This window comes from Gymnogyps californianus, chromosome 2, assembly GCF_018139145.2.
Source record: "Gymnogyps californianus isolate 813 chromosome 2, ASM1813914v2, whole genome shotgun sequence".
In the NCBI taxonomy this organism is placed as follows: Eukaryota; Metazoa; Chordata; class Aves; order Accipitriformes; family Cathartidae; genus Gymnogyps; species Gymnogyps californianus.
This window is the reverse complement of record NC_059472.1, coordinates 23,517,017-23,535,381: the sequence shown is the minus strand read 5'-3', so window position 1 is coordinate 23,535,381 and position 18,365 is coordinate 23,517,017. Positions and strand designations below refer to the sequence as shown.

General features: G+C 37.7%; 1 protein-coding gene across 1 annotated transcript in view; it reads right to left on the bottom strand.

The window, feature by feature from the left end:
- Positions 1-18,365, bottom strand: part of RGS22 (regulator of G protein signaling 22) — a 75,569-nt gene that overhangs the window by 29,891 nt on the left and 27,313 nt on the right. The window contains exons 13-19 of the mRNA XM_050915643.1: positions 17,145-17,270; positions 15,481-15,582; positions 9,350-9,544; positions 4,922-5,014; positions 4,224-4,390; positions 886-1,048; positions 105-263 (exon numbers count right to left, since the gene is read on the bottom strand). Coding sequence (XP_050771600.1) covers positions 105-263; positions 886-1,048; positions 4,224-4,390; positions 4,922-5,014; positions 9,350-9,544; positions 15,481-15,582; positions 17,145-17,270 — 1,005 coding nt within the window. The remainder of the gene's footprint in view (positions 1-104; positions 264-885; positions 1,049-4,223; positions 4,391-4,921; positions 5,015-9,349; positions 9,545-15,480; positions 15,583-17,144; positions 17,271-18,365) is intronic.

Below are 18,365 nucleotides of genomic sequence, written 5' to 3'. Positions count from 1 at the left end.
TGAGTTGTGGGCTGCTTTTCCTCTGAACTATTTTATCCCAATGGTAAATTATGAGCCAAACAAAAAACAATGCCTGGATGTGTTGCTGTTGTTAAAAAAATTACCTTTGCTTGTCCCTCCGCCCCATGGTGTTCATCTGCCAGGAACAATGGCAGCCATTGTTTTTCTAATCTCTTCTGGACGCATTGCTGAATTTCTAGCAGAACCGCTGCCGAAAGTCGATCATGAAGGATTTGTCCCCATCCTCCACCTGAATGCATTAGCTAAGCAATCCAAATACAATAACACATGACATAAACTTTTGTGTATACCAAAAGTCCTTTATCTCTCTACATCCTTGATTTAGCAAAGCATGAGCTTAACTGTAAGCAAAGCATTTAATGCATGCTTACCCAAGGCTCACATGTACTTTTCATAAAAGGGAACAGATTACATTTGTCCCTACCTATAATAGAATACAGACTCCGGCAAAAAATACCACAGCTTGACCAAGTAAATTTCCTAAGTATCAAGATATATCGGAGTACCACAGCTCAGACTCACTGTCTGTGGCTTTACTGACATTTCTATTCTAAAATAGAAAGCTGGAACAAGTCACTCCGCCTGAAAGCCATTTTTACACTTTTTCTGAGCTGTGTTGTGCATGCTCTGGCTGTGGCCTCAGATCAGGGTTTAAGAGAGATGTTCTATAAGGACGGGGGAGAAAGAGCCTGAACAGGAAGGAGGGAAGCCCCCCAACCAGAACAGAACCAGATTTCTGGCCAAAAATGTAGGTAAGATTTGAGGAGATAGCTTGGGAAAAAGCTAGAGTAAAGCTGCTTATGGACTTGTATCTCGGTCACATTCAGTGTGATTGTTCTTTATGAATGGTTTTGTAACTGGTACCTGTTCTTGTTGTTCTCTGGTAGCTGGGCTGTTGGGTCCAAAGAAGTATTTTTTGTTTAAGTACTTGTTTTTAATGTCCTTAGATTTTTCCTCCCTTTTTTCTTTATCCTTGTGGAGCATCTTTCTGAACTGTTCAATTTCTAGCCAGCACATGAGATCCATGCTACAAACAAATTTAAACAGAATGTTATTTCAATATTGAGTTAATTCCATCAACTGTCTAGGGAGTTATTAGTTTAACCACAAGCCACCAAAGTGTTCAAGTCCTAAATACCAGGTCAGATTGGACTGAAGTTTTATGTCATTTTGCTAGTACCATCTGGTGAGACCATGGCACTTGCTGAACAGGCAGATCAAACACACATCTTAGGGATCTCATTTAGGGTCCCTTCTGGGGTACCCTGAAAGTAGTAACCTCCTCAATGTGCCACTGCTAAATCCAGCAGGGACTGTGAACCTGAGCCATAGTGCAGAGCTCACAGAGAGAATGAAAAATGAAACAGATGAGAATTTCAAGGAGCACTGCAGGCTGTGAGCCACCAAGAGACGAGTCGACACCCACCGTTCTGCCTCCTTATGCCCCCACACGCCTGAGAAGGGAGTAGGGATGACAGCTGAGAACATCAGCCCCAGAAGTCACCCCCTTCCTACCCCGTGTGAAGTGCTAGAGCTTAAGTCAGTCTGCAGTCAAGCAGACAAAAACAATTTATGGTAAATTTTGTTTCTGGGGCTTTTTGTGGGCTGCTTTTTCATAAATTACTGATTCTACTACTTATTTCATATTCATAGTAAGTGACAAATAATCTCCATATGCAATTCTTGATCTATATATTGTTCATAATCATTTGAGTGTATACTATCAATTTAAGTTTGTTTTAATGGAACATATATTGGTTTTGTTCTTTAAGCCAGAGGACAGAATAAGTGACATACATACCTACAATTTCAGTTTAATTTATATGACTGTTTTCTGATAGTATCTTATTAGCTGAAGTTTTGTGAGCATTTTAATGAGGACATTCACTGTATTTGCAGCAGGAAATATGGAACATTAAATTCCGGCAAATCTGTTTCACTTTTCCATTTGATTAATAACTGGCTTTTTCAAGCCAGTTATTTACTCAAATATGACTAAAACTTTCAAAAGCATCCGACTGATTTAAGAATAGATGTCCCCCTTTCAAAAGTCTTCTGAGACCCTTACAGACCTAAGTTCTGTTGAGACTGAAATACTTTCATTTGCTAGTTCATCACAACATGAATAAGTTCACCCAAATGCAAACGATCCCAGTTACTGTGGTTTATGGAGTTACTCCTTGGCATCTGCCTATGACAACTGATCAAATATGTCCATCTTATTTAAAAAGCAAAATATATAATCTTAAATTGTGTTAGGTTAAACTCTTTACAGTGGTGGCTTATCCTAGCGTACTCTACTTTTTACTTTCAACAGATCAGGAGCATGTGCATAGTCAGTTAGTCTGGCAAGACTAACAAGTGGTAACCCACTAACCCAAAGTAACACAAATTGTACTGCAATTGTGTGAATATATCCTATATATTTAACAAAATATTAATTAATGAAGCTTTGTTTAGTTTCTTACCAGAATTTGTGCCCAGGTACTCAGCAGCCTGTCCTTCCTGAAACTTGAATCACTTACAATTGGGTAGTAACAGAACCATAAATTTTGATGAAGAGGCAAATGACACATTTGTTGTTTTTTGCTGAAATTTTCCAGACTGCATTAGTTCTAGGATCCCTTCAGCTTATAGTACCATTAAGCATCTTTACTGTAGCATGCCAGCTGGACTTCAGAGTTACTAGGTCTGGACCCAGCTCTAAAACACTGTTTTGTGAGACCTTTTCAAATGTTTTTCTTCATTATGAATTTTCACAAAAGAAAATTTCTCCATAAATTAAACATTTCTCTGCCTGGCTCTATCACTTAAGATGGGACTTGTCTGTGATTAACAGAGAGGCAGGAAGTCCCAGAGGCAATTCAGCATACCTGTCTAGGACCCCATCCTAGCCAGTGACCTGTTCTCTGGCGATTCCTACCATTTCCCCAGTCAGAGAGGAACTCTAGACCAGTGGTCTCCAAAGTGGGCTCTGTGCACCCCAGGGGGTGTGCAAGATGATTCATTGGGGGGCAGGAAGAAAATATTAGAACTTCAGTAACACATGTATATAATTTATAAAAGAATAAATATACATATATTGAGGATGCATGCTCAAAAATTTTTTACTGATGGAGTGTGCGATCAAAAAAGTTTGGAGACCATTGGTCTAGACAACTAACTCAGAAGTCACTTGACCATAGGCACCCACAGCATAAGAATCTCCATCTGAACTCATTACCTACAGTCTTTTTGTAGTCAGTGAGCAGAAATAGCCATCTTTAGGAATGATCCATCCAAACTGGTTTTAGATGTTACCTTCAGAATTAGAAGAATTGCGTCCGGAATTGTGTATTTCTCTCTCTGACTACAAAGGGAACCTATGATCGTAAGCAGAAGTGATGACATCGAGTCTTGGCCAGAGGAATCCTGGGCTAGATGTCCATCTCTGGACACTTTTGAAACAGCTGACCAATATCCAATCTAAAATGATAGCAGTGCTTGATTAGAAGCAATAGGCAATACGCAAAGCATCAGCTCATGCGAACCCAGGTTAAAGGAAGGAAGTGACAATTTAAGGACTTGCTAGCAGTGACTTAAAAAGTATATTTGCCTTTTCCTAAAAGAGGATAGAAATTAGTGTGGGGCTTGGGGAAAAAAAAATAATAAAGGTGGCAAACTCACATTTACTTCTGCTAGAACTTCTGTTTAGATCTTCATTTTTAAACAAATGGGCTCACTTTTTCAAAAACCGTGCATAAACTGTATCTGCTATGAGCTGGTACTTAATTCTCTTCAGATCAGTGCAAACACAAAACTGTGGTTGCTCTCACACTGTGAGAATAACGTGGCTGTCTTTTATTTGTACATTTTTTTATAACATCCAGCTTTAATTTTTAAAATGTACTAAATTGAATCTGTACTAAAAAAGATAAATTTTTACTCATTATAGACTAATGCTCTACTCAGGGGTTTGCCACTAATCAAAGCAGAAACTGAAAGCAGAACTGTAATACAAACACGTTATGACAGGGGAATTTTTAGCCCAAAAATGTTAAGACAATTCAGTTGTCTGAACAATGTGCATATGTAGTTCATAAATATACAAACGTATTTTTTTAAAAGACTAAATTCTGTGAACATTTAGATAGCCAAGATCCCCAGCAAAGATTTCTTGTGAACTTAGAAATGGGTAAAATAATAATAACGAAGAAACATACCCAGCAGAATGCTCATTAAGAAAAGCCCAGAACTGTTCTAACTTTTCTTTGTCGTGGATCAGGTCAGATAGATTAGGACCTGCTGATTCTTTGGGAACTTGATGCAAGTGCTGATCTTCTTTGAGACCATCAGGACAGGATGGCAGACCAGTGTCAGCAACAGTACTCTGAGGGAAGAAATTATTTCACTTGCATAACTGCTTTTTTCATCTCTATATTTTGCTCAGTCTAATAATTCTTGCATTAGATAACTTCTGTCTCTGTAGAATAGCTTTTGATTGCTGAGAAAATAAATTAAGTTAAGGCTCCAGTTCTTAATCAGCTTTAGTTTTATGTTTGCTTTAAACATACCAGTGTGTGCAGGTTCCATAATCAAATAAACCAATATATACCTGTAATTTACTTGAAATTGAAGTATTTACTCAAGATTAAGGGCCCAAAATACATTCCACAGACTTTAGTGGAAACTGTCTCATTGACTCCAATCATACAGTGGTCTGATGTTGATGTAACTGACAGAAAACCTGTATTTGTAATTAACACAATGGCTGTCAATCATTCCCCAAAAGGAATAGTAGAAATCAGACTACTTGCTTCTCCAAACTGGCATGTAGTCAGTCTTTCATTGCTGATACTCAAAGTGTTAACCCTCTCTGATAGAAAAAGAGTTTGTTTTTGTTAGTAGGTACTTGTCTTACCTCATCCTTCTTGGAACCACTCTCTTGATGCAAAGCCTGGAGCTTTCTAAAGTACACGGAGTCCAGCTGTCGAGTTTCTTCCACCAACTCCACCTAATAAAAATAATATCTTATGTCATCCCTACAGTACACATTATAGAAAGATGGAGAACTGGACGGGCACCTTGCCAGTGACAGTGGATAGAAAAGAATACGTTTGCCAGTAATGAGACTGACGTTTAGAAGACACTAGAAGTCACATCTTTGTGACAAACAATTCAATTAAAAGCTCTGGTAGAAGAAAATTTTCAGATCTATGTAGGATCACATGTAGATTTCTACAGAACACCACTAAATAACCTAACTATATCTTTAAGAAAAGAACTTTGTATTTAAAAAATTGCTAAATTATATTGTGTATATAATATATTGTGTATATATTATATTGTGTATATTGTGTCAGACTTACGTGATTGCCTGTACCAGTAAATTATATGACGAAGTGCCACTGAGAAGCAGAAAAACAGGTCTTAAAACGATGACTTTCAGTGGGAAACGTCAAAAAGATAGAGTGCCACAGATTGCCAGAAATGGAAATTTAAGACAAGAAAGATCCTATAATATCTAAACAATGAAGGTGAAAGCTTTCAGACTTTCAGTCTTGTCCCCTTCCTTAGTTTTATACCAGGTAATGCCTTAAAATAATAAATTGTGCATGATTAGAACTCATGAAATATTGGCATTTTTTAACTTAATTAGAAGCCTTATGTATATAACTAGAGCAGTTCTCCATGTTATGTGCAAACAATCGGTAACTGTATAAGGAATAGTTTGGTGACCCTCTCAGCTGACTAAACCATTCAAATGCTGGTTTTAGGATATTTCACAAAATTGAGCCAATGCATTATACTGATTAGCACGCCCATTACAAAGATTAGAAAGCTACAGTCTTATACAAGAGTTTATGTGCAAGAGAGAGAAGAGAGTTTTTAGATTAATATTCATTACGCTTTTGTCTAAATGTGAATACCACACTAATCACCGTGTTATCTGAATGCCTTCAGGCTCAGTGTAACTCTATTCCACTGTTACAAAGGGCTTTGGGGTATTCTTTACTTTAAAAGAAAACGTAGTTTAAAAGTAAATAGGAAAATAATTCAGAACATTTTTCATAAAGTTTAAACAGAAAGCAGATAGAGGCAGGATGAGAGTCAACAATAAAAAGGAACTCTCCTGTTTTCAAGTTTCGTTTAAAGATAAAAATGTAGATACATGCTGACCATGTCACAAATAAACAATTTTGGACTCACCTAATTCTTGACAAAATATCTTGTTTCATTATGGGCCAAATATATCCTGCTGTATGGTAGAACAAAGGGGAAGAGTAAAGCCAGGGACTGAACAAAATACAAAGCAGACTTTGTCTTTGTGCTGGGAAGGAGTGTGCCTAAGCATCAGCCTGTGCCTAGTACGTAGAGACTCTAGTGCCTCCTAGAACAGGTCAGTTTATGTCTGTGTATTATAACTCTTCACAAACACATGTATTGTGCACTCAGAAGGATTTAGTTCTGGTTTTTCGTGCTCTGATTAAGATGTTTGTGTTATTAGGGCACTGAGAAGTCTGCACGTAACTACACTTGCAAAGAAAAGCATCATCTAAACTGAAAGGGCAATAGATCATCCCTCGGTTAACTCAAGGAGGTATAAACTAACAACACATGCATTAACTTAAAACAAAAGTTTATATTTTCAATTCTTACTTTGGAGGAATTCTTCCCTCACTAGAAGCAGTGAAAACACTGTATTCAGAGAGTGCTCAAAAGCAGAGTCCTTTAATGATGTGTAATAATACTCTGCTGAGTCGATGACTTGACTCAGTGAGGAGTGGCAATAGATACTAGACAACTAGTATTGATAATACACATGGAAAATATACATTTACAAAAGACTGTAAAACTAGTCTGATAGAAAATAAATAAAATTTCAGATTAATGAAAGCATCGATCAATTACACAGTGTTCTGCAGGTCATAAACAATTATAGCTGAAAAAGATAATAGAGATAATATTTTCTATCTAATAAAAGATAGAAAAAATAATTTATCTGAAAGTTAGAAAAGATGCTGAAAAGTGAAGAAAATATTTTGCAGATGGGTTTGGATTAATATATTTCATTTTACTAAGTTTTTTTCAATGTTCAAACTTTCAAAGTTTCTTAAGGAAATTCAGTTATCACAGGACGAGAGAGAAGGTCCCCTTGTGAATTAATTAGAGGATAGAAAATAAAAAATAAAGAAATAAATAACTTTTCGTGATGGGGTGGAGTTCCTATTGGAGTCTCACAGGGATCTGCGCTGAGGTTGTTTTTTTAAACATTCAGAAATTATCTGGAAAAGGAGGTGAGTGAGGAGACAATAAAGTTTGCAAAATGATTCCACAGAGTAAAAAATTGACTGTGAAGAGCTGCAGGATTTCAGGACACTTTAGCATCTGCATGATAAAAGGGCAGCTGAATTCAACAACAATAAACATTAAGTCATTCCAGTGAGCTCCAAATTAGGGCTTTCCATTAGATGTTATTACTTAGTAAAGAGATCTTGGAATCATTGCAGACAGCTATTAGCTTACATTTTGCACATCCACTCAAAGTTCACCAGGAGTCAAAAGGCAATTAGAATCACAGGAACAATTAGGAAAGGAACAAAGAGCAAAACAGAGAACATGATTCTGTCACTGGATAATCCTTAGTGCATCCAGATCTTGAGTACTGCTTGCATCTCATCAAAAGAGTATAAAATAACAGATACAGGTGGGGGTGATAAGTGTAACAAAGGTACGGAATGCCTTCTGTAAGAGAAGAGGTCAAATAGTCTAGGATTCTTGAGTTTCAAAGAGATGTAATTGAAGTGGGATACAACAGAAACATGTAAAAGCATAACAACATTGAGAATATGACAAGATAACAATTGTTCACTGTTCCTTATGACATACAAAACCAGGGCACCGGGTAAAATTATCAGGGAGGGGTTTGCAAGCAAACCAAGATAAGCATTTTTTTCTCCTATTGCATGATTAAACCATGGAACCCACTACTACAGTGAGGCTAAAGATATAAAATGACTCAAGACACATTTACATAAACCCATGGGGAAAAAAAACCTCATCAAGGACTATTAAACACAAAAATGTGGATAAGACCTCTGCTTCATGAACCTCCTCAGTTGCAAAGTGCTGAAGCTGGCAATACTGCTGTATGGGTTTTTTGTGTTCTTATACTCTATTCTTAAATGTTTAATACTGGCCACCATCTAATAGGCTTAGAAGACGATTCTCAACTTTGATTTTAGGTATCTGTTATCCTAGTTGTTCATACATGCATATGTGATATAGTAACCAAAATACACTGTACTACAAGACTTCTGCAAAAGGATTTCAAAATGTTTTGTAGGGGGCAGTGCATACATATTCTCATTACATGCTGACAGAAGTATCAGCAGTAAGTGATGATATTTGCTGTAAAAATGGAGATGTTTCATCTAAGTTCATAGTGGAGAAAAACAGGAACAAGAACTAACTTCCTGCCCTCCAACACCTGATTCCCCATTGTAAGCTTCTCCCTCCATATCCAAGAGAGAGAAGTTAGAGACTTGGCGTTAGAAGTTTGACCTACAGCTGGTAACTTGTAGGTAAGTTTACAAAGAGCAGAGAGCCACAGCATCCACCACTGCCTCCACCATTTCTTGTTCTTATTTGTCAAAAGCAGAGTCAGGATTGTAGCCATCTCCTCTGACCTGCATGAGCCTGCTTGATTCAAGCCTTCAGAGGTTTTCTGGGATTAGAACTGAGTACACCAGTGAGCCACCTACTTCAGGAAGCCTGCAGGGCACAGTTAACCCTTACACAGCAGGGCAGCTATCTAAAAAGCGTTTGGGGCAAATACAGCTGGATCACCATATCACATTTCCTCTTACGCAAACCAGTGGCTGCACTTTAATTCTAAACACCAGGAAATATTTGATACAATTAATATGGACCTAGCATCACTGTACCAACACTCTAGAAACACAGCTTATTTTGTGCTTATCATTAAAAACATAGAAGGCTTGTAGGTAATCCATCATAAGAAAATTACTTTTGATCAATGGTAAGATTGCAGAAACATGACACTTCCTGAGTGAAAAGAGAAATTTTGCCATAGCAAGATGCATTCCTCCCTAATTCACAGACCAAGGGGTCTATGAAGCCTGCACCTTCCTTTCGGATGGGAAGTCTGCTCTCCACAGGAAGCTCAGCCTACTCCACGCATCAGCATAGAAAGGAGTGGGTGAGCAAAACATCCTGTAATACTTCTCCCTTCCTGACTATAAATGTAACAGGGTTGCCTATGAAGGCTCTTGTGATTTTCTTCCCCAACATAAGAATTTTTCACGGTGTCGTCCAGATCAGTTACCTTTCCATAAGTATATTTGTCTGCTTCCACCATCTTCATCCATGGTTCTAGCAGAACAGTGAGGACATATTCTTCTGCTGGGTCAAAAAGATCTTCAAAAGCTGGGTCAATTTTCTGATAAATCATGTTTTTCTTACTCTGATGAAGTTCAATGTCCATACTGGCAGATGGGGCAATATAAGTTGCATAAAGGAACTACAATAAAACAGAAGAAAACTGTTTCTTAGCCATCATCGATTCCAAAGGTCACAGTCCATCGAAAGAGAGAATTAATGCATATTTGTCCCCCATTGCCCTGCTCTATATTCTGAACATATATCTAATTACACCTGCCTTGTTTTTACCAATATAACTATTTTGTCCAAAATTCAATTATTGCTATAACTGACCTCCCTGCCATTTTCACTCCTACTTGTTAAAATGGTTAGATCACAAAATAGTGCTTAATGTAATTTTTGCTTGGAGATATTTGGCTGATTCTTAGTTAGATTCAGATAACCACAATCATTACAGCAACTGCGTTCTTCATGAAGTCGCATTGTTGTTTTGCAGAATATGTGCTGGGCCAACTTGTGAAGGAGTCTTACTTCTTCTGAATAGAAGGGAAATTGTAAATTCAAGGTTAAAATTAATGAAAAAATATAAGATTTCGTTCTGTGTGGAGATTCTCCTGCACAGTTCTTTGACATTGGTGAGACTCCATCATGGTACAGGATCCATAACAGGAGATACCACTGCGCAACTGAGGTCTAAATCCTTCTCAAAGCAAGGATTACAATATGCTTTTTTATGAAGCACACAGAGTTTGCCATTCAACATGTACAAACAGAAGAAAGCTGAACCTGGAGAATGTTTCCTTCTCACTAGCAGCATATTCTTGAAGCATAGAGTAATTTTTTTATTTATTTCAAATGATTTTTTTTTCCAAATAGTCCCCTAAGTCAAATTCTTGTTTTTTAAATGTTTCATAAATTGCTATGAAAAAGAACATTGAAAACTCAGAGAAAAACACTTTCTTCCAGGGATATCTTGGAAGAAGATATTCCAGAATATCTTTCTAATACATCATGATTCTGACTGCAGCTAGGAACTCAAGTGAAAAAAGATGCTGCCATAATAAATTTCATATACTTATAAATGTTTTCTCTTCTTCATATTGTCAAAGCCTAACTGATTTTCAAACATATGGTCAGAGGATCAGATTAGTAGCATAAATCAGAATTTCTCTCTAGGATGGCACTGAGGAGCCCATCTCCACTATTTATTATCATACAGTTTTGACAATGAAGAATGCAGGTTCTGATAATTCTCATTTTCCTTATGTTGCTAAAATCCAACTGTAACTAGCAGATGTACAAAGCAGTAGAAAAGAAGAAAATAATATATTTACTCTCTGTTAAAGCAGTGATAAACACTGTTGTGTTTAGATTTCCAGCACAGTGGGAGAACGTTTGAATACATTGAATAATTATGTTTGATTGATTGTTTTAAATGAAATTCTGATTTATTAGACTCTTTCTTTCAAAGAGCAACAGTATCAGACTACATCCCCATTATTTTGAACCTTAACAATTTGAAACAGACCCTTTAGACTCTCCTGATATCAGGTCACTGAGGAATACAGGGCTATGATGGCTGACATCCATCCCCCAGTTAGAACTTGTTATGATTACTATATTTATTGTCTATGCAGGATTCCACGCCCTTTCTACATAGATCTAATCACTGAAAACAAAGATGGTTTGTGGCTATTGTGGCCCACGTTATCAGTGCAATAAAGACCCCCAGGTGTAAGGGTAAGGTCAAAGAATGAGGACATCCACAGGAAGAGTCCTAGCTGAAGAACAAGACCACATTTATTGTAAATTATGTCCTTCTCAGCAAATCCCCAAATAAATTTAAATTTAACAGAGACACCATTAATTAGATTCATAGTGATTTCAAAAGTTGGAAGTTATTTTGAAGAACCCTAACACTAGTAAAGTTTCAGTTACGTCATGTTCTAGTCTAATCTAAAACATTTAACATATAAAATAGCCAAATTAGAAGTGTCCAGTCCAATGATATGAAGATGTGGTATCTTTAAAAATAGACTTTTTAAAGAGGGGTTAACCATTTTATTCATCATTAGGGCTACATTGCTCCACCTGTTATGACTCATAAAACCACACAAGGGATCTGTAAATTGGTGAAAAGGGTCCAAAATAGGTCCTCAATGTTTTAACACACATTTAACCTGGTTCCTTAAATGGCTGATCATTTTTTAGCATAGTTTTAAGAATAAAATCAAAACAAACACTCCACAAGTTTCTTGGGTGGAACTCTTCTTTCCCCCGTGATTTTGTATGAAATGGGTTAACTTGAGTATATTTGCTACTCTTCTTTAGAGCTGACAAAAAATATCAGCCTACAGAGTCAGAAATTGCCCAGACTAAGGAAGCTTTGGCCAAAAACTATTGACAATCTGCTCACATAAATACTGCCGTAATATATTGCCATATTAGGGACTGCCTTTGCAGGCTAATCTACCTGCAGAACTACCCCCTGTCCTGTATAATTTCACATGCAAAACTGGAGCATAGTAAAGACAGACTTCTTTTTCCAGAAACAATAGTTAGGGCTGGTAATACATGTGCAGCAGAAATTGAGAGGTGGTTAAGCTAGCTATGGGAGTGCACTTTTCCAAACTCAAAGGACCAGACCCTCAGTGCTGTAATCAGGATGGCCTCTTCACTTTTGAAGGATGCAGATTTACAGTGTCTAAGGATTTGGCATGATGCCATCTTTTTGCTTAAATTCCTGTAAGAATCCATTGCTGTGGGATTTGACCCACCAAGTAAAGATAGCATCACAAAGTGACAAAGTGAATGCATGCACTTGCAGGTAGGGGAGAGATGAGAAGGAGCTTTCATCCCTGTGTCCCTTGCTGAGGGTTCAGGCGCATCTGTAGATCTGCACTGATTTGAATGCAAGCACTGCAGGAAAACCAACTGCAAAGAGTTCTAGACATGCCAAAAAAGAGGAAAAGTGTCTGTGTTCATAGCCTTCAACACTGGGCGATTAAGTTAGCAAGATATAGGGGGAGAATACATTGTATCATTTAAAAAGGAATATTGATAGCCTTTTTTGACTCCCATGTCATGGAAGTCTTGCGGTTTTCTGAATCTCAGTGGAATAGTGAAACCGTTGTATTGGCCAATCTCCTAAAGGATCAGCAGGAAAAAATTACATTAATTGAACTTAAAGGTTATCAAATTCATACAAAAATCTTAAGCATGTGACATCAAGTGCGCATCTTACTTGATTTATTCAATGTTTTGTTCCTTTTGTAAAACACAAAGAATTTTCCTACCTGCCAGCCATACATTTTCCTGTAAATGTATTAGAATAAGTGATGGATTGAATCCAAAACCCTATCTGGAAATTTGGTCGGAGTTTGCATCTTGAAATTACTTTTAATGGCACAAATCTGAAGATACAAAATGCTTAGGAAATTCAAATTAAGACTTTGGCCTCATTTATGACTTTCCAAATCAGGGATAGTTCAGGCCTTGGGTTTTGGTGTGAATTCATCCCCAAATGAGAAGGCTTTGGTAAGCAATCTCAGAATGACTAGAGTGAAGCAAGAAACATGAAAAAGATTTAAGACCAAGTGCTTTGTATTGCTGCCCAAAGGCGTGGATATTGCTCTGATCTAAACAAGGGGCTTGTGCAGCTGCTTGACAGAATCATATGGTGGAAGAATACAATGCACCGGCTGGTCTTAAATGGAAAGGCTAAACTGCCTTAACCCCCGTCATCACTTTCCACTAACATAAATCTTGTGTCTGACCCTAAAAGTTCACAGGAATGATAACTCCCTTTATCTAAATTGATTCTAGTGTTAAAATATTGTACTTCCCATAACTGTATTAAATTTTCTAACTCTAAATAACTATTTTTTTTTCAAAAACTACAATATGTGTTTCTTTATTGCTTTTCTTTCCCAATTTATTTTACAATCCTGTGCATATGTTTATAGTGAATAACCATATATGTTCCTGGATGATTACCGGTACTCATCATTTTTCTTATCCATCAGATTTCATTCTCACTGTAATTTCTTTCCCTGGATGAATGAATATACACCTTGGAATGCATTTTCTTACTCTATCATAAAGCTGAGATAAAAATGCCTAACAAATGAAACAACGAGTAGCAGATACACAGCAATCCAGGTTTGCTCTTGTTTCCAACAGGAAGCAGGCAGAACATATACAGAAAACTCTGGATGTCTCTTTCTGTAATAAATAGTAAAATATATATGATGATGTGTTGTGTGAATCTGATCCACATTCTCTTAGGAGTATTTGGAATTACTGTCTTATTGTGCCAAAGGTGAGCGCAGAATTTGGGAAGGCATCTCTTCCATAAGCAGACCCTGTAGATTGGATGCAGCTTGACTCTTTACTGTGTTCCAATGAAAACAAGAATAATTTTTGTGCAGCCTTAAAAGGCAAGCTTGAGAATGATACCAAATGTTGCAGCACATGTGTTGATTTGTTATGTTACATTTCAGCTGTTAGTTATGCTAATGGAACAGTTTCACATATTTCGTTTTGATGTATTTACTTTAATGGCTATGTGTATGTAGCTCTCTGCAATTGCCTGGTAACACTGATTGTACGATGTTCTGCTGTCACCACCAGGCCAGCACTGGAAATAAGACAAGTAAAAAAGACCTGGGCCTTAATTTTCAGCCATGCAACTGCTGCAGAGTGTAAGCTGGTGTGAAATGAAACCAAACTTAAAACCATCACGGACCGTAACCTAAGATTTGGCCTGCAACAAACCATATAGGAAAATGAAGACACAGTCTAGATATGGTTAACTTGCATGCCTGTTGTGAGCGGAGTCCCTAGCCACACATGGGCCTGGGCAGATATGAGAGACAGTCAGTCTTAGGGGTACAGTCACTTGCCCTCAGCCTCAGGCCATAAGTAGAGCTGGAGGGGAAAACAACTAAATATGGTAGCAGTTCAATTTAGCCAGTGTGTGACAGGAGAGAGGGAGGAATCTGTGCCTCAGCCTCTGCTTGGAGTTTCTGTACAAATAACACTGATTCAGGTGAGAATTCTGGACAAATATGCAGAAGTCTGTCATTTGCCCCAGGAAAACCTCCAAGTAGGAAAAGAAGACAAGTTCAAGGAAGTCCAGATGCTCAGTAACATAAGCCATACAGAGATTATTCTCCACTGCTCTCTACAGATATTTGTTCCAACGACATGTGAAGTAGCTTTGCTCTATTACAGCATATATTGAAATATGCAGATAGGATATACTCCTACACGAGGTTTACAGAGGAAAAACAGACCCAAATTTCACAAAGTGATTTTAAAAGTTGCTTGGAGTTCTTCTAATGATATCACACTGCTACAGCCTCCTTCCCTGGCAGTATCAGACTATTCTGCAGTCAGTGATGGCCGTCAGCACCTATGGCCTGTGGTGAACCAGCTCACTTTTGTTTTATTCCCTGACTTAAAGTGCATGCTCAACTAAGAATGCTCATTTATAGGAAATATCAGTTCCGCTTGGTAGTAAATGAGGGTCTAAAGATCAAATGGGGGGGATGACAACTGCGAAAAGAGCATAATGATGCCCTGACAATCAGAAAAAGAAAAACAGGACTGAAAGATCCATTTTCATGACTAAGGTCATTATCTGAGGTCTGGACTGTGAGACCCACAATTCTAACCCACACAGGAGATGGAAAGAAAGCTACAGCACAATTAGATGATTTAGAAAAAATATTATCTTTGATCTTAACACTAAGCAGACAGTTTCCAAATACGACACAGAGTAGCAAAGGGGAGATTAGGTAAACTGAGTATAACAGATAAAAATGGGAACAGGCAGCAGAGCCTAGAAATCAAACTATGCATGTTTAACATTTAAATCAAGAAATTCCATGGAAACAATCCAAAGAGCTTCTTTTATTGTCCACAAGCCAGATTTACTTTGGTGTGGGTTGTCAAGATTTGGCAAGTTTTCTACTTTCTATCTTCTTTTCAGTCTTTACATTGAACAAATGTATTTATGAAGGGAATGAACAAATGTATTTGTGAAGGGAAAACACATTATTTACAACTTACTTGAGCTTGCTTGCATATTTTAAAAGGATGAAGAGTTTCTTGGTAGAAAAGCTGATGATAAGCCTGTAGGTCAAACCAAAAGTACACACTGTTCTTCCACAACTAGAGATGAAAAATATTGTAAGTTATTGCTACCCAAATATCACAGCTTTACGAAAGGTTGACTTTCCAATGCAAGTAATTATTTAGCTCCTTGGGGTCATCATAAATCAAGCTCAATTTAAAATGGATTTAATCTTCTGTTACATACTGGCAGAAGGACAACATATTTAATGGCATCGTCACTCTGATACTATATCTTTTATTGTATCCTTTATGCATAATTGGCCATTAAAATTGTTAACATTGTAGTTAACATTTGAAGAGTAACCACATTTCAGTGGCGTAAAGCCAGCACTAAAGAAGAAAAGCTGATAATGGACATGCAGAATTTGTGCCATGGCGAAATAGCATTTTGCAGCAATAACCAAAACAATTAAATATTGTGTACTTGACATATGTTACTGGGACTATCATTACATTTTTATTACATGCATTTCTGAGGCACAGAGTCATGGCCTCATTTCATAAATTCAAACAAACATCAAAAGATCTTTCAGAAGGAGTCTAGATCTTTCCCCGAGTCCTGTTTTAATCATGTGCTTATGGGGTTGGATCTTAAAAATACCCTGAAACCCCATCGCTGGACAATAAAGAAAGTGTTCCAAAAAGATAGGGGCAGGGAACTTTGCTCCACAAACTGTAGCCTGCCAGACCTGGCATATGAGTGAAATAGGCTCCACAGTTGTAGACAAAACCTTAAGGAAATAATTTTCAAAGGAGTCTGGCACCTGCAAAGGCTAGAGGACATGTGGGTGGGTGCCTATCTATGATGAAAAAATAAGTTACTTTTATTTAGATTTCTATCTATACACGTTTAACATTTTTAGCTGAAGATATTCAGCTTTGGAAACATTGGCTCTTGGCTTCTGGTAGCCAAAGGCATTTCTAGCTACTGCTGCTGGATTCTGGGTTGTGCCAGCGGTGAAACAGATGTCCATCTTGATCGCATTCAAATCTCCCCTAAAGACTCAATTTTTCTGCAAAGCCACTAAACACTGACTCAGATTCATAACTTGTTCCAACCAATCCTCAATTTACACCCAGCAATGAATGATGGATCTGCTGACTGCAGAGAAGAAATAGTGTTATATTTCTCAGAAATCCAACAAGCTTCGTGGAGGCAGAAGAACGTTTTTAAAACATTGGAGATTTTGGACATCACTAACCCAACAAGTAAGAAGCAGGCAGATTATCATGAGTAATAGCATAGAGGATTTTCCATCTTTTTAAAAAATGTTTTTGTGGGTTAAGACCTCATTTTTTCTGCCAAGTTAAAGGCTAGTTTTTAAAAGTGATTAGTCTTTTTTTATCCCTGATGGTACAATCAGATTTCCAATAGGTTTGAGACGGTTAGGATCTGACAGCTTGGTTAAGACCTGTCATTAGTTTGAATATACACATGAACAGTTTATTGTTGTTGAGGGATTGGAGTCTCACAAGTAATAATTCATTCAGTCATCAATCTTTCTTTCTCCATTTTTTTTTCAGTCTGGCTGCCCTCTATAACTTGGCATTCAGTCAATTGTGGACTAAATTATCACAGGGTAGGAAAATGCTCATACCTTATTCCCTGACTTCTCACAGAAGTGTGTGAAGTAGTAGCCTGCTCTGTTCTCCAAATAAAGAGACTGCAGCATGCTTTCCATTCTTGATCCCCCTAAGACAACACTGCCAGCAGCACTTTTCCCCTGAACAAATAAAATATAGTTATACAGCAAGGAATAACAGGCTTTCATTATTTTCAAATGTCAGTACATTGCAATGGAGGGCCATTCAGTGTGTTCAAGTAGTATCTTCATCCCAAGAAACTAGACTCCATTTTCCACTACATATGCAATCGATCATAGCTCTCCATACCATTTTCCCACTAAATATTCACATCCAATGGAATAAGTCTGATGACTGAAGGCACGCAGAGTAGCAAAACAACCATAGCATCCCTTAGGTGGTTCCTCAATACTTGAAACAGAAAAACAAACCTGGCCTTAATTCTGTCATTAAATTTTTAGCTCTGAATCCAGGGAATTCCAATGATACTAAACCATATCACTTAGCTGTCGAAAGTTGTCTCAGCTCAGGCTACTGTGTTTTGAATTAAGAGAAGTTAAGAGGTGGTTATTTGGTCAAGCCTCAAAACAATTAACTATCATGGAACAAAAGATCTGTCTCCTGGGGTTACACCACTAACACCAGCAACAAATTCACGAGCATTTTAGGGGGCAAGAAATCCATGCTCTTTACTGTGGCTGGCTCCTGGGGCGTTTGAGGAAGAATACATCCGTTTTGACAATGCTCACAGAGAAGCCAGAGGAGGTTACAAAGTAGTAAATTAGCTTCTGATGATCACAAGAGAGAAACTTTGGCTGACTTGCCATCTCTGATAGCAGAAGTGGGAGCAGATGAGTGTGGTGGCTGACAACCAGCTTCTTTCCAAACAGTAACAGGGATGGAGAAGAGCAGGAGGAAGCCAGGCTTCTGAAGCAGAGTAGGAAGATCCCTCTCCCCAGTATGAAGTTAAACTATGAATCTCTGCATTCCTCTTTGCATCATATTTGTGATGGCAAATTGTGGGGTCCTGACTGTAGGTTCCAGTCTAGCCCTGTAAGTGTAAATGGACAGTATTTTCCTCCCTCAGCCAGAGGGAAATTCTGCATGATGAAGGTGTATAAAAACTAATAGTTCGTGGTGTGAATGTTTCCTGAATATAAGTTTCTAACTGCAAATGTCCCCTAATTGCAAAGACTATTTCTTTGCCTTTTCTTCTGTCAAAATTAATAAAGAAG